Source organism: Poecilia reticulata, chromosome 2 (assembly GCF_904066995.2).
Source record: "Poecilia reticulata chromosome 2, P_reticulata-male-v2, whole genome shotgun sequence".
NCBI lineage: Eukaryota > Metazoa > Chordata > Actinopteri > Cyprinodontiformes > Poeciliidae > Poecilia > Poecilia reticulata.
The window spans coordinates 41446863-41462923 of NC_088831.1; the positions used below are offsets into that span (position 1 = coordinate 41446863).

At 37.8% G+C, this 16061-nt stretch overlaps 1 protein-coding gene and 1 long non-coding RNA gene across 4 annotated transcripts in view; one reads left to right on the top strand and one right to left on the bottom strand.

Annotated features, from left to right (window-relative positions):
* Positions 1-16061, top strand: part of LOC103461832 (myosin light chain kinase, smooth muscle) — a 53220-nt gene that overhangs the window by 7756 nt on the left and 29403 nt on the right. For 2 of the 3 annotated variants that reach the window (XM_081604643.1, XM_081604642.1), the window contains exons 4-16: positions 1456-1501; positions 1786-1945; positions 3032-3197; positions 4037-4058; positions 4878-5046; positions 5794-5861; positions 6061-6161; positions 6581-6790; positions 6884-7009; positions 9834-9989; positions 12794-12916; positions 14612-14809; positions 15838-16045. In XM_081604643.1, coding sequence (XP_081460769.1) covers positions 1456-1501; positions 1786-1945; positions 3032-3197; positions 4037-4058; positions 4878-5046; positions 5794-5861; positions 6061-6161; positions 6581-6790; positions 6884-7009; positions 9834-9989; positions 12794-12916; positions 14612-14809; positions 15838-16045 — 1753 coding nt within the window. Of the gene's footprint in view, positions 1-1455; positions 1502-1785; positions 1946-3031; positions 3198-4036; positions 4059-4877; positions 5047-5793; positions 5862-6060; positions 6162-6580; positions 6791-6883; positions 7010-9833; positions 9990-12793; positions 12917-14611; positions 14810-15837; positions 16046-16061 lie in introns of those variants that run through there. The other variant, XM_081604644.1, reaches the window with a different exon arrangement.
* LOC145550875 (uncharacterized) lies at positions 786-3020 on the bottom strand. The gene is made up of 2 exons (XR_014086656.1): positions 2859-3020; positions 786-1973 (listed from the first exon to the last, which is right to left on the bottom strand). It is a non-coding gene; the product is annotated as an uncharacterized LOC145550875 (long non-coding RNA).

Consider the following 16061-nt stretch of genomic DNA (forward strand, 5'->3'; position numbering starts at 1 on the left):
AGTTGAATGCAATTAAATTAGAAACATGGCAATTTTGAACAAACTCACATGAGGTGGTTTTTCGGCTGTGTGATGTTCAGATCAGGTCTCGGATGATTTGATTGGTCAGAGTTAAAATTTGAATTTTGCCAGTTGAATCAAATTTTGTTGGAAAGTTTCACATTCATACAGATTTTGTTGTGAATTAAAAAACAGCAACAACAAAACTTTCTGTCCCATCCATCATTTTACTGGAAGAGAAGATCAATGAATCACTTTCTGGCCTCCTTTCTCACCTTGTTTTCTCTTTTTTGTACGATCAACTTACAGGAAACTTTACATATTTCTTGCAGTCTGGTGATCTTGAAAACTCAATTGCTTTTTGCCCTGATTGTATAAACTTGATTCATGCAATACATTTGTGCAGCTGTTTGAGTAAAACGGAGATAATCGGATTAACAGATTCTTCCACAACTTTGCAGTTTATAGGTGAACGACTCAGTAAATTATCGGTCCAGTTGGACCTTCCTCTGGTTCCCAGTTTGCAGTTTGGCTCATATTTATATTCACATGTTATTTCCACAGAAGCTCCTGAAGCTTTACTGTTAATCTGACAGAAACTGTAATCTGTTTAGAGTCACATTAAAAAAGGAATTCATAAATCAACTCTATTTTTTACAGCTGTGTCGGTTTGTGTCTTTATCTCAATACCTGAAGGATTGAACACTCATCAAGTCCAGCAGATTATAGTCATTTTCACCTGTTTATTGTATCAGGTGGCAGATAAAACACATTAGACACAGCAATGAGAAGAAAACATACTTTCTGTAATCCTCAAAGCACCTTATTAACACAATACAAACAGCTTTTTTCCAGTTTATTATAAATAAACAAAATCTATTCACATCTGCATGTGAAGCATTTGTAGGAATGTTCCACAATCTTAAGGTTTGCATTTAGATTGCAAATACATACATGTCAAGCATTTCCTGTAAATGATTCATAGCACTTCACTTAAACATGGACAGTTTGGATCAGTTCAGTCAGATTTGCCACGTTAAGCCACATTAAATACCCCAGTGAAAACGACCCACTGAGCTAAATGAAGTGTTTTCTGCTCCGCTGGGCTGCAGAACTGAACCGCTGATCAGCATCCAGCTGAGAAAACATTGTTCAGCAGATGGAAAAGAATTTGTTTCCTTAACAAGCAGCATAACTGATTGTGTTATTATTATTATAACGATTACGATGGTTTATATAACATGTTTCAGCAGATGGTTTGTTTCAGCTCATTATCTGATCTGTAATCAGGTGGAAATTTTAACTTTATGCCAGAATAAACAAACATGTCGCAGCTGAGTAGAAAGTAAAGGAATTCTGGTTCTGTTGTTAATATGTTGAGTCCAAACAAAGTTTCCACAGCTCAATCAGAACCTGAACTTTTTCTCTGATGGTCAAATGTTTTTCCACCTGCAGAAAACTTCGGGAAGCCATCCATCCTGCCGTCCTGGAGGAGATCAGGGTGAGTTCCTACAGTCTCTCTGTCATGTTGGAGGATCTCCTGCTGCAGATTAACTCCCTCTGCTGCTGCGGCTCCGTTAAATCATTACCGAGGTCCATTAAATGTCAGAACCTCCTCTGGAGGCTTCAGGCTCAGAACCTGCAGCTGCCTGAAGTCGCATCAGCAGATTTACCGTCACAGCTGCTTCCTCTGCAACATCTCAGACGTTATAAAACCACAGCCTCAGTTCACATTAAGCTGTATGGGACGCTGCGGAGAGGTGACTACATCTCCCATGATTCCAGGTCCCGCTCCTCAGCGATGGAGAACCGGACCAGCATCTGGAGCGAGAGTCCACCGAAGTTCATCTCCAAGCCCAGCAGAGTTCTGGTCAGACTCGGACAGAGTGGGAAGTTCTCAACCAAGGCCACGGGACGGCCGCAGCCGCAGGTCACATGGTACAAGGTGGGCGGAGCCTAACAGAGGCTGAGAGCTGAAACATGTTTGGATTTCACAGCTTGATGAATTTATCTGAAAATAAGTCCAGAAATCTGAGCAGAAGTAAAATGATTCATGCATAGCCGCCTTTCCTTTGGCCATGTAATTGAGTAATTTTGACATTTCAAAAATAAATTTGCCGAATCGAAACATGCCAGTGACAAAACCCCACATTGTTTGATATATGAAATATGGTAAAAACTATTCTGCAGACAGGAATCTAAAAATAACACTTCTAACTTACGTTCTGATAATTTAGTCTTTGTCCAATGGTCTTTACATATAATCATAAAATATTGCAGAATTGTCTTTAATCTCAGGAGAAACTTAAAGAGTCTGGTCTGAAACATTTATGTTGCTCTTTCTTTCATCAATCATTTCTGAGATGATCCATATGCAGGTTTTTACTCCATAAGAAGTTTTTTTATGGAAGGAAAATACAGAGGAGCTCAATTATTCTAACGTTTAGTTTGACCTGCAAACTGCATGGAGCCAAAAAAATCATTCAGAAATAAATAATTTATGATTATTAATGATGCAAAAACAATGACTGTATTTGAAATATGCTGTGTCTACAGGTGATTATAATCTGGATTTGAAAACGTTGTATTATGGTTTGAATAAAACAAACTGTAGAACCTGGAAGCTGCTGCACAGAAGATTTACTCAGAAAACAAAACAGATTTTTATAGACATGTTAGAGAAACATTTGGACGACTTGCTGGAGGAAACAGAAAAGATAAATCAGGAAACCGGAGAGAAGCAAACATTTCGCACGTCGTTAATTATGGCAGCTGACAAAATTTGCAGGTTGTTTTGTGTTTCTTCTGGAAGAAACGAGAATAATTCTATCAACACACATAGAGAGTCAGAAACATACCGTACACCATGAAGCTAAAAATATACATCAGGAGGAGAGGCCGCCCTGGGCATCTGCCATCTTCACCCCAATCAGAACCAGTTGCTGCTGGTCTCTGTTCCTGATCAGGAGGTTTATGATTAATATTGTTAAGCTGCTTCCTGTAGCTTGTCTCTGTTTCTATGTTTGTCCAGGGGGAGGCGGAGCTTCAGTCTTCTGGTCGGATCAGCGTGTTCGAACTTTCTGGTCGTCACTTCCTGGAGATAAAGGAAGTCCAGGCGGAGGATGCAGGAAGTTACACGTGTTCAGTCACCAACAGCGCCGGAGCGGCCACCGCCAGCGCAGAGCTTATAGTTCAGGGTGAGACAACCAATCAGAGCCCAGAATGGTTTACTGTTCAAGGCATCTTCACTCCTGCAGCTCTTTGTTTTCAGCCTGCAGAGGTCAGACGGGTCAGAGAAAAGGAGATATGAAGCAGTGCCGTCACTAGGCTGTAAGGACAAGGGGGGCTTAGCCCCCCCAGGAGATTCACAGGATGTCAGTAAACATAGTGTACCGGTACAACATTTCTCAAACAGCAACAAAAATGGAAAAGCTGCTTTTCCACTTTTTAAATAGTCTTCAGGTTAATAGAAACCTCCTCTACTACAAAATATGAGTCTAAAGTGTTAATCACTGAAATAAAACAGTTTTCTAGTAAATATTGCTAAGATAATTATTATTTAAAGACCAATTGTGCAAAGTTTCATGCTTGAATAACCGTATGAGCAATTCTAGCCATATTTTACACCAATCTTCCAAACTATTTATTATCTAAAGGGAAACTGACTTACTATCATGTTTGAGTTAAAAATGATAGTTTATATGATTATTTAAGCTCATATTCTGGCCACAGTTTTTAAATTTGGTGGTAGCTTTTTGTACAAAACCCCACAAAAATGTCAACATAAAGAACCACCAAGTTGTTTATGGAGGCTACAGCCTTGTGAGGCGACGGATGTGAAATCTGCTGCATGTTGTCCTGATCCAGTAGAGGAGCTGCTGCAGCTCAGACTGTTGGAGGAGTTGAAACTGGGTGTGGAGAACTTCATCTCTGTGTTTTTATCTGAATACAGATAAAATTGTTGAGGATTTCTGTTTGTTCCACCTTCAGTTTGGATCTCAGTGTGTGAAAGATTCCTTGGTTCTGTTTCCTTCAGGTGTTCCTGAAGCCTCGTCCAGGTGAGACGTTTCTGTCTCTAACAAACTTCTCTTCCAGCCTGTTGCTGTTTTATAAAACTGCTGCAGCTTCCACATCCTTACCAACCTGCTGCTTTGCTGAGTCATTCAACTCTAACATTTTCAGAGTATTAACACACCAAAGTTTATCTGAAACTATCTGATCAGGATGTTATCTCCATATCAAACTTTTTAGACTTTATATTTCAAGCTCTGCACAGTAACCACTAACCACTGCTCGCAAAATACAGCAGCTTTGACTACAAAATGCAAATATTACAAAGTATTTTTGATCTAGTTGCTCGTACAACTATCTTGGTATGCTTTCAATCAGACTAAGCTAACTTACAAGTAACTTTTCAGCAAGATATTGATGCTTGTTTTAAGCAAATCATTTATAATACAAGTAAATAATATAAATTCCACTGGCAGATTATTTCACTTGTAAAATCAGAAAATGTCTTGTTACAAGTGAAATAATCTACCAGTGGAAAAAGTCTTTTTTCCTCAGTGTGAAGGACTTATTAAATTAAGAGAAGTTTCTATATTTGGCTGAGAAGTTACTGTTAAGTTAGTGTGCTGAGATATTTGCACTAAGATTTTGTGTTTTTGCTGTGGTGAATTCTAGAGACGTTATAGAGGTTTCTCTCTTTTTTCTGGCAAATAACAAATTGAGTTTGTTTTTTCATAGAGCTGGCCACAGTTTGAAGACTTAAGCTGTCTTTTTTTCTGCACTTAATCACAAAACTAACACTGTCCTGCTGGATGCCTCATATTAAAACTTTAAGATGAAACAAAACATCCCACTTTTGAAAACTGCAGCGTTCATCCGTCTGAGGAGCCATCAGCCATTAAACCAGTAGAGGGCAGCATTTCTCCCAGTCCTGGCAGGTCGACTGGAGACCAGCAACGGGGAGAAACTGCATCCCGGAGGAGCAAACCCCCTGTAGAGCTCCCTCATGTGGCTGGAAAGAGTACTGCTGCCGCTCAGGTAACTAGACAACATGGATTAAATGTTTACTCCTTTCATTTTTAAACAGGTTCTTTAATTTTGTCGTTACTAAACAAGACCAAGCTGCTTACGCAAGTTTCATACATAGTTACTATGATTAGAATAGCTCTTAAATGACAATTTGAGACGGGATAAAGCAAATGATTGATGATTTCACAACTACACGGATCTGCCCAAGAGAGCCCTCTGTTGGCCAACAGTAAAACTACATCTCAGGTAAAATAAATCTCCCAGTGATACGTCAATTATATATTAAACTCAATACTAATAGTGAGTCTCGATCCAGTTTTAGGATGTTCTAATTGGAAGCCATTAACAAAAATCCCGAAACAAACAAAAATAATAACATAATATTAAAAATGACTGAGGAATTTTATGAAACAAGCCCAAATTGTGTTTGTTTGATTTGGGCGAAATTTGAATTTTGTCTGATTTTGCTATTTTATATTTTAATTAATAATATCATAAGTTACGATATTATGATCACCAAAATTATTCATATTCGAACACCTTCCACCAGGTGGCGCCATTGTCTGAGTTACGTCATTTCGACAATGTCGTGGCGTCAATTAAGAATAAGACTGTTGGAATAACCCGCTCGCTCGTTTTGGACTTGGTTTTTAAGAACATATGAAGTAAACCCTTTAACCTGCTACAAGTTGCATCCAAATGATAAAATAAGGAATGTAGAGCATTTGATTTATCATACAAACCCTTTTTTTGCAGGTTCGGTCCAGTCGAGTGGATCCGGTTCAATCAATCAAAGTGGCGCCATCTCCGTCCAGCTGCAGCAGGTTGGAGCCTCTTCTACAATTATTGTCGGTTATTTTATGTTACAGTTTAGAGTTTTGATCTAAATAATCATTTTAGAGCAGCTGCAGGCTTTGTGAAACTATGTGAATATGGACCTGAGTCTATTCCAGCTCTTTTATTTATTTCTTTCTCCTAAACGTATTTTCGTGCTAGCTGTCAAACAGACCTGTTTGCTTCCAGAGCTTTGAGGAAATCCACATCAGGTTCTGGTCTGCGGTTTGAGGCGGTTCCTCTGGACCAGGAGGCCACAGAGGGAACCCAGGTCACATTCACCTGCCAAGGTAAACCGAGGCTGCAGACATGGGAAAGAAGAGTTATTTGGCTAATTTAATGTTCAAATGCTTTAATTTATGCTACCAAAGGTAAACAAACCTTGTTGTTTTAGATTCTTTTTAAGTATTTTAATTGTTAATATCCAACTTTTCATGCATTTCAGGCTGAAACTTTTTTCAGAAAAATTGTTAAAGTAAAATTGTTGTCTCTTTGTAATTTTCTCATTCCCTCTCCTTCTTTGCTTTACCTAAACATCCCCCAGTCCTGCACTTTGTGACTATTACAGTCACATTTCCAGACAAATGCCACAAAGTTTTTGCTGTTTCAAAAACAAACAGCAACAACATGGAAATTAACAATTTCTATGTGACTGATGTGGTAAAAAAATATCTAACATTTGATGCTGATCAGATTCCTTTGCCTTCAGTCTCTTCTGTTGCTGACGCCATGGTAACGTGGCTCAGAGACGGGAACCCAGTGAGGACCGGTCCAGGACTTCAGCAGAGACGGGACGGGACTCGTCTGATTCTCACCATGGACAGAGTGACGCAGCTGGACAACGGGACGTTCGGGTGTCGGCTCACCACTCCTGAGGGACTCAGCGTTGCCTCGGCAACATGGATGCTGCGCATCAATCGTACGTCCATTACACCAGAGTTTCTCTGCCCCAGTCCCCCCCGCCCCCCGTTGGTCCATTTACAGAACAAAGTGTCTCGTTGTCTCCTCTCAGGTGCGTCCAGGTGTCCGGTGTTCCTTAGTGAGCTGCAGGACTGCAGCGTGTCAGAGGGTCAGTCCTTCAGCCTGCAGGTCTGTGTGGAGGGAAAACCTGATCCCAACGTCAGCTGGCAGCTCAACGGTCAGTTTTACAGAAAAAAAACTCTGCAGGGGTGTTTTCTACCACTGAGTATCAGGGCCAAGTTCAATAGAAAAAAATAAGTTTCAGCAAGAAATCTCAGAAATTTTTGAGTTTTGAAAGTCAGATATTTACAAGTTTTCTTGTAAAAAAAAAAAATATATATATATATATATTTATTTATTTTTATTTATATATTTTTTGGAAATTCTTAACTTTGGAGCTCAGAAATGTTCAAGACTTTTCTAGAAACTTTCAGAGATTAATCTAAAAAAAAAAATCTGAAATTTTGACTTTGTTTTTTCTAGAACATTTTGAGATTAATTCCAAAATTTCAGATTTTTTTCTGGCAAATTTCCAACATTTAAAACTCAAAACTGCATGTTTTTTTCTAGAAATTTTCTGAGATTAAACTCAAATTTTCTGATATTTTTGGCACAAATTTTAGATTTTTGGAACTTTGTTTCTTTTGTTAATTATTTTTTCTTAAAAATTTCTGAGATTAATTTGAAAATATATACCTTGTCTGGCAGAAATTTACTCTGTAGTTTCTTTCTGCATGTTTTCTTCATTTGCAGTGTGTTGACCTCATAGAGCAACAGTAGAAACATTTCAGCCGGATGAAATGCATGTGGCTGAAGTGTCCAGCAGAGGGCAGCAGACATGCAGAAACACAGCAGAAAATCTTTCTTCTCGTATTTCTTTATTCATTGAGCTCTATAAGAAGATATATCGTGTTATCATGTTTTGGCTCCCAGCATCTTTTTGCTTTACTAAACAGAGTTTGTGCCGGGCAACGAGACAGAATGCTGTTGGCTGAGCACAGAAAGAAAAACATAAATCCAGATAAGATAATAAGCAGCAGAGTAGAAACCTGCTGAGAAAAACCGTTTAAAGCCAGGAAAGATATTCTGTTTTTAGGCTTTATTTTTAGAAAACGGGAGTTGATTTAAAAAAAAAAAACTGAATGGAAAAATGGAAACAGAGAAACAGATCAAATCAACACTGTAAAACATCACACACAAGTCAAGCAAAGTATATTAAAAAAAATTGATTCTTTTTCTATCTGGATCCCAAAATTTTGCTGATCTAATTTTTAAAATGCAGAATATTAACAAAAAAGGATTATAGCCAAAGAATGTTTAATAAAAAGATGGTAAGCCATCACCATCTACAATTACCATTTTAATAAGTTTAAACAACATTTAATTTCGCTTTGGGGTCAATAAAGTTTACCTGAATTTGAATTTGAAGACAATGGAAACTGTCAGCAACATTTACATTTTAGGAGTCACTGAAGTTTGAGGAAAAAGTTGGTATTTCCAATCTCAAATTAAATAAAAGTGCCTTCATTAAAATGTTTCTAACTGTGGCCTTAACACAGCTTAGTTACGTTATGCTATAAAACATGCATTCATGTATTGGAGGACATATTAGGTGTTTGTTTTATTTCCAAAATGTTTAATTTTAATTTTCCCCAAGCTGACAATTTAAAGAGGAGAGATGTTTTCAGAGCTGGAACAGCCGGCCGTGTTTTACAGAGAGCTTCTCGTTGGACGGTTGAACAGCTTCAGAACAAGAGCTGGAAACCATATAAAGACAAAACATGCTGCTGCAGGGAGCGCACACACGGGAACACACTGAGAGCGCTTGGCCGACCCAACAAGGGCATGCACAGCGAGTTCACCGTGTTTCAGAGCTGCACTCCATCATGCTGTGGGACTCCTGCTCTCTGCCAATCCAGTCACTCCTCCACCTGCAGCCCAGAGTTACTCCACAGTCTGAGGGCCTGGAATAAATCTGCTCACACAGCAGCTGCTTTAAACCTCAGATGGTTGAATCCTCCTGCTGCGGCTAAAATAACTGAAACATAAAAACTTTCTGCACAATTAAATATTACAAACTTAAGTTTGTTCTACAGCAGAACAAACTTATCTGATGACTAATGATAACAGTCATCAGCTACACTTTTGGTCAAATTTACTCCCACATAAAATATCAGGCTTGACAATATGGATGATATAACCGTTTTGTATCAGTCCATACCGATAATTATCGATTCATTTTGTGTTTTTTTAAAGGGGCAGTATAATGCAAAATCCATATTACCATCCAGAAACCACTTGCTGTATTATTGCTGGTTGTGCAGGAGGCTACACTTCTGCTTTTCAAAGATTTATGGTTGTATTTTCATGTGAGTGTGTGAACATTGAGTTGGGGTCGCGACCAGCAGCAGATTATTTGGATTTAAAGTGACAAGACGCCCTATAACGGCTAAAATCTCATGATCTAAGAATAATTTTGTGCAATACTTATAATGAACATGTTTTATATCAACCATAAATCCTAACCTCCTTAAGGAAGCATAAAAGGTTACCTTTAAACATCTGATTTACTAATAAACTTGACTTTTCCTGTTTTAGCCACGTTGTTGCTAGGTAACCAAAGTGAGTGAGTTAATGCCACCAACCTTGATTAGCCGGACACTAAAGTTGTTGAGTAACTAAGATCTTTCTTCTGCCTACATCTCCCAACATGCTTTGCAGTTCAGTGAATATTCTATACATTGAATATTGGACATTCTATCAGATATATTATCTATTGATATTGATCAGGTGTTTATTGTAGTATAAATTGATTTATTTATTGTGTACAGTATAAATGCAGTTTATACTTTCTCAAATTTTAACATTGTTATTGTGACCATGTAAGAAAATTATACAGTTTTTATGGAACATTGTTATTATATCGGTTGATATCATGATATCTGCTGCTTGTTTCTGTTCTGTTGGGATGAAGATGATGAAGTTTCCTCTTCCTCCTTCAGGTCGTCCTCTTCCTCCCAGGACTCGGTCCTCACGTGTTGGGGGCGTGGCCAAGCTGATGGCCCAGAATGCATCACGCCACGATGGCGGCGTCTACGTGTGTGTGGCGGAGAATGTCCACGGCCGAGCAGAGACCAGTGCTCGGGTTCAGGTCAAAGGTCAGAAGTTTCACTAACGGTGATGAGGAAAGAAATTTGCAGGTCACAAAATCCATTAAATTAAAATGCAAAAAAAATTTAGAATTTTTCTTTCCTTTGTTTTAGTTTTGCCTGATCAGTAATTTTTAGGAGATCTATAAAACATTTTTAAAAAGATTATAATTTTCTATTTGGAAAATGTTTATTTCTAGTTTGTTGGCCACATTTTTTCCGCTCTTGACTTGCAGTCAGAGGGCCGATCAGAATAATTTCAAGGGCCACAAATGGCCCCTGGGCCACACTTTGAACAACCCCTGTTCTAAAAAGTGGTTTCATTTCAGGAATTCAAATTAATTCACATTTTATAGATTATCTAAGCAGAGTGGTTAATTTCTACCAGTTATTTTGGTTATTTAAACCAATATTTTATTCTGTTTAAAGGTATTATAACTGGCCAGTTATGTCTAAGTGTTTTTTATAACATGGGTGTTAATGAATTATAATAGATTAGCTACTAAATCAAAGTCACTGAGAGGTTTGTTTGAGTATTTTCTAATTAATTTGAATATAAAAATGTATTTGATCACATTTAATGTGATGTGAAACGGTAACAATAGTTTTATTGTGGCACAAGAAGATACTATATGACACAGAAACCTTCATCACATCTTTATAAGGAAAATCGTCGAACGGGAGGAACATCTGACAGAAGCAGGAAATCCCCAGCTACAAAAACTCAGTGAAATATCAGCAGATTCCCACAAACTGACCCACTCAGCCCACTGAGTCCTCAGGATGTCCATGTGTGGACATTAAAACCTGATCTGAGACCAGAACAAATATCTGTGTCTTACAGCTGTGGATTTAATCACCTTTTTATTTTCAGCTTCTTCTCCAAACAATTTAACTGAAATAATGACTCATCAGTTATTTAGTTACTTTCCACTTCCTCTTTTTCTTTCTCAATGGAAAACCACAAAAGATTAACCTGAGAATCTGTTAATGACAAATATTGTTATTTGTTATTATCTTGTTATATGTGAAGTGGTTTCAGCCCGTCACATTAACCTCACAGTAAACAGATCAGCCATTTTGTGTGATACAGCTAACAGTTAATGCATAGCAACTGTTGGCTGTGCTTTTTTATTCTGGCAAAGACAAAAGATGACCATGTCTTGTTTTGCTTTCTATTAAGAACATACAGCTATGTGGATCATGATGAAAAGAAAAACGTATATATGTTAAGCTAAAAACTAGATGAATTTATTGAAACTGCTCATTGAAGAATGAGTATTTTTAATCAGCAGCAACGTTTAGTCAGTTTTCATCTCTGAAGCAAACAGTGGAGGGTTAACCAAAGGCCAAGAGGAAGAACATCAACAAGGACCTTAGATAACTTTTAAAGTATTTAAAACATACATAGAAAAGGATTATTTACAAATTGAAAACATTTCAGATCTCAGAGCTCGCAATATTCAGAAAAAGTAGAAAAACATCAGTTTTTTCTTTCTTTGTTCCAGTTTGTCTTTCTGTTTTTCTTCTCCCTTTTTTATCGTTTTTTCTATTTTAGTTTCTTTCTCTCGTTCTCCCTCTGTCTCCGTCTTTCTTTCTTTCACACCGTGTCCTCTCTGGTATGTCTGATATGTACACAGAAGAAAAGAACCACTTGAGTACAAAAGTTCAGCCTTTCACGTGCCACACAGATACTCTTTTATGTTCACACACACTCAGCAAACAGAGCGTTGGGCTTGTGTGCCAGATGCAGGGAGGAAAAGGAAATCCTTTCTCCTTATAAGGAAACGGCTGAGTGAGGAACATGGTGATGCTTTCCGTCGCTGACTCTCCTCCTCTGGTCTGACAACATTCCCAGTTTAGTGGGAAGTTTGTGGAAGCTGCAGGAGGAGAACAGAGATCTGATCTGGAATCAGATCCAACACTGATTCGTCGCTGTTTGTAGTTTCCTCCATCAGTTGGAGCTTGGAAACCTCCATTCATACATCTGATCAAATGATGGAGGAAACTGACCAGAGATCAGATGTACATGGACTTTAGTTCCCTTTGAGTTCAGCCTGCAGGGCAGCAGCCTGAGGTTCTGCCTTAAAGTCAAACATGTGATTTTAAAAACATCTGATTCAGATTTACAGACTCAGTGGAGCTGCAGTGATGTTAGGAAACCTTTAAACGAAGCGTCCAGTTCTCTACGGCCTTCAGCATCTTGGGTCAGATGATTGCACTGCAAAAACTCTAAATCTTATCAAAACTGTCTGTCTAGTTTCTAGTGCAAATATCTTGGTATACTTGACAAAACTAACTGACAAGTAACTTTTCATCAAGATATAGGAACTTGTTTTGAGTCATTAATTCCTTAATATTGATGAAAAAATACTTTTCTTTTTTTATTTCCTTTATTTAACCTGAAAATATACTTTTCAGATCCTGATCTTATTTTCAAGAGGAATCTGGGCAGAAATCTGCAACACACAACGACTTGGTTACACAAAAGTAAAAAATTAAAGCATGCATTTTTTAGTTCCACTGGCAGATAATTTCACTTATAACATGGAGAAAATGTCCTGTTAAAAGTGAAATAATCTGCCATTGGATCAAATATTAAGGAATGATTGACTTAAAACAAACTCCTCAAAAGTTACTTGTTTGTTTTTTATCTTTTTTTAAGTGCACTAAGACATCTGCACTACAATTAGATTAAAAGTATTAGGTTAGAGTTTTTGGTTTTCCTGTGAAGTTGTCAATCTAACAGAGCAGCTGATTGTCATGTTGGACGATTTCTGACTTTTTCTTCTTCGTGTGTTTTTGTGCTGCAGGTATGGTGCGGTCTCAGAGGTCAGAGGTCGCAACAGCAGGTCAGGCTCCTCGCTTCATTCACCGGCTAAGTGATATGAAAGTGATGGATGGCAGCAGAGTCTCCATGACGGTGGAGCTGAGCGGTACGCCCTCGCTGTGTGTGTGTGTGTGTGTGTGTGTGTGTGTGTGTGTGTGTGTGTGTGTGTGTGTGTGTGTGTGTGTGTGTGTGTGTGTGTGTGTGTGTGTGTGTGTGTGTGTGTGTGTGTGTGTGTGTGTGTGTGGTATTTCCTGTCTGATCTCCAGGGACACGGTGCAGATGAGATGAAGACAGATTGACTGTAGTTCTGCCTCTTCATTTCCTCTGTTTGTGTTTGTCTTGTTGTTGGGACAAATATCTGGTTTGTCCTCATAAAACCAGTAAATACATCCTGGTGTTTGGGTCGGGTAAAGTTCAGGTTCCTGAGCAGAAAGACGGACGGCAGCAAAATTATTTAGTCTGAATCACAATCTGTGGCTTCGTCTAAAAAGCAGTTAAACAGTGCATAAAAACAAACTCTTACCAAATATTTTAGTTTTAGTTTCTAGTTCAAATATCTTATTACACTTAAAATAAGACAAAAAATATCTTACAAGTCACTTTTCAGCATGAAGCTTGTTTTAAGTAAATAATTCCTTAATATTGATTTTATCCACTGGCAGATTATTTTACTTGTCACAAGACATAATTCCGATGTTATAAGTGAAATAATCTGCGAATGGAAATGGTACTTTCACTTTAATATTAAGGAATTATTTACATCAAACAAGCTCCTATATCTTGCCGGAAAGTAAATGTAATTTTATTTTGAGTTCACTAAGAACTAGAACAGAAATGCTTGGTAAGATTGTATGTTTTTGCAGTGAATGTGTGTTTTACTCTGAAACTTCATCCCTCTTATCGCCCCCGTGTGTGTGTGTGTGTGTGTGCGTGTGCGTGTGTGTGTGTGTTATGTAATGAGTTTCCACAGAGACTTGTCTCCATATAAGCTGTTTGCTGATCGCTCTGCGTCTCTTTTGTTGCTCAGTTTTGAAGCGATCTGTTCGTCTGTCATTATAAATTTATCTGGGACAATAAATTATCCCAGAATTATTGCGATAAACGATGGTATTGTTATGTTGATACCATTTTCAATGAATGTAATGACAATAACCTAATGTAGGAATACATTCTCAAATATTAATGAACTTTAAATTCTAATTAACACTGGAACTGGAAGATATTTTAAATATCCAAAATAAATAAATAAATAAAACAGAAACGACAAATAAAATGAATTAATTTTCTGTAAACAAAGTTGTCTTTCATAAAAAAAAATAAAATGTATTTGAGACCAAAACACCAACTGAAAACTTTTGTTATCCAGTTTTTGTTAGAAAGAGAACAAAACAAAAAATCATTCAAATGGAAATTATTGAGCTTGTTTTAATTTACCATGTGATTAATTGACGAGACGAAGTTAATGCAGAAATTAATAAAAAATATTTAAATTCCTGTCAATGGCAAAAACACAAAGTGTAGGTGGAAGCTTCATTTTACCTTCACTATTTTATCTACAGAGCATTATCTAAACAAAACAGCAGAATCTTTTCTGTCAACATCAATTTGAGTTTTTACTGTTTGGAATAAAATTCAAGTAATATATTTTATGCATATTTGAAAGTTAAATTCTACATGCAGTTTTTCCTGATTTGGGTTGATAAATTACTCCTAGAGGTATTTCTTCTTTTTTTAATATGAAGAATTCAGTGATTGGTCCACTGCAGAGGGGACTCAGAATGAGATGACCTTTGACCTGCAGGTGAGCCTCCTCCTCTGGTGATGTGGCTCCATGACGGGCAGGAGGTCTCGGAGTCGGAGGACTTCCACCTCCTCAGGGAGGAGAACCGCTACACTCTGCTGATCCAGGAGGTTTTCCCAGAAGACACTGGGGTCTACAGCTGCCGGGCCTGGAACCAGTACGGAGAGGACCGGACCCAGGCCCGGCTCACCGTGGAAGGTCACACATAACATCTCAAACAATTCAGTTACTTTATTGATCCCTAAGGAAAACTAAATGTTGTTGTAACTCATTTAATTAAAGATTTATTGTAGATTGTGATGAAAAATGTGTCCTGTAGCAGTCAGTGTTACAACGCATTTAAAGAACATCGATTGAGGATGAATAAAAATGTGTCTGTAAATGTGAAAGGTCAATTAAAATTGAAATAAAGTCAATCACAACTAGATATACAATATTGATATCTGTAATATTCCTGATATGGAAAAAAATTCTAAATCAGGTATCAGTGAAAATGTCGAGATTTGCTTAAAAAAATTTGCTTAACAAAAAAAAGAAGTAAATTCCGGGGTTAGTTTAACTTTAAAATAAATGGCTGATCATAATTATTCCATCTGTTTAAAGGGAGTTATTTGTTTCCACTGTCACTTTATTCTCATGCAGCAGGAAGATTTGCTCCAAAGCCATCAAACTTTCTTCCTGGAAACCTTTTACCATATGACGTTTATTAAACTATGAAAACATCCAGTATATGTATTGAATTTTAACAATTTAACTGTTTGACCTGTTTGTGTTGTAAAGTGTCCTGAGATAAAATGTATTGTGAAAATGTGTTGTATAAAAAAAGATTTCAATTTAAACATCTGCAGTTTTATGCAAAAACAGCCTCAAAACTATTTGAGAAATGTTTAATATTTTAAACAGGAAAAGGAAAAGTCAGCTTAAACTGTGAAATCAAGATGTATCAGTAGTGACACGTTTCATCTGTAGGAGTAAAGAGTGAGGGAGTGAATTAGTGATCGATGACGGCATTAGGAAAGCATCTAACACGCTGACATAAGTAACAAAGCATTTTAAATTCTCCTGAGGAGTGAGGGAGGGTTTAGTTTATCGGATCTTCATGTCTTCCCTTGTTTTGACATTTTTTCACTGGATTTTCTGTTGTAGAGATTAAATGCTGACATGTCTGATCGATTCAATCGGCTGCAGATTTTAGGAGTTTTTTGTTGTTTTGTTTTTTTTGTCAGAACCTCAGGACGGCATCCAGCCCTGGTTCATCACAAAACCCAAAGCGGTGAGCGCCGTCACGGGTCAACACGTCCTGCTGTCCTGTGCCATCGCCGGAGACCCGTTCCCCCAGTACACATGGACCAGAGCGGACCAGAACCGGGCCCTGAGCTCCGGAGGAGACTACGAACTGCTGCAGAAGGAGGACGTCGTCTCGCTGCTCATCAGGTCTGAAAGTTTTACA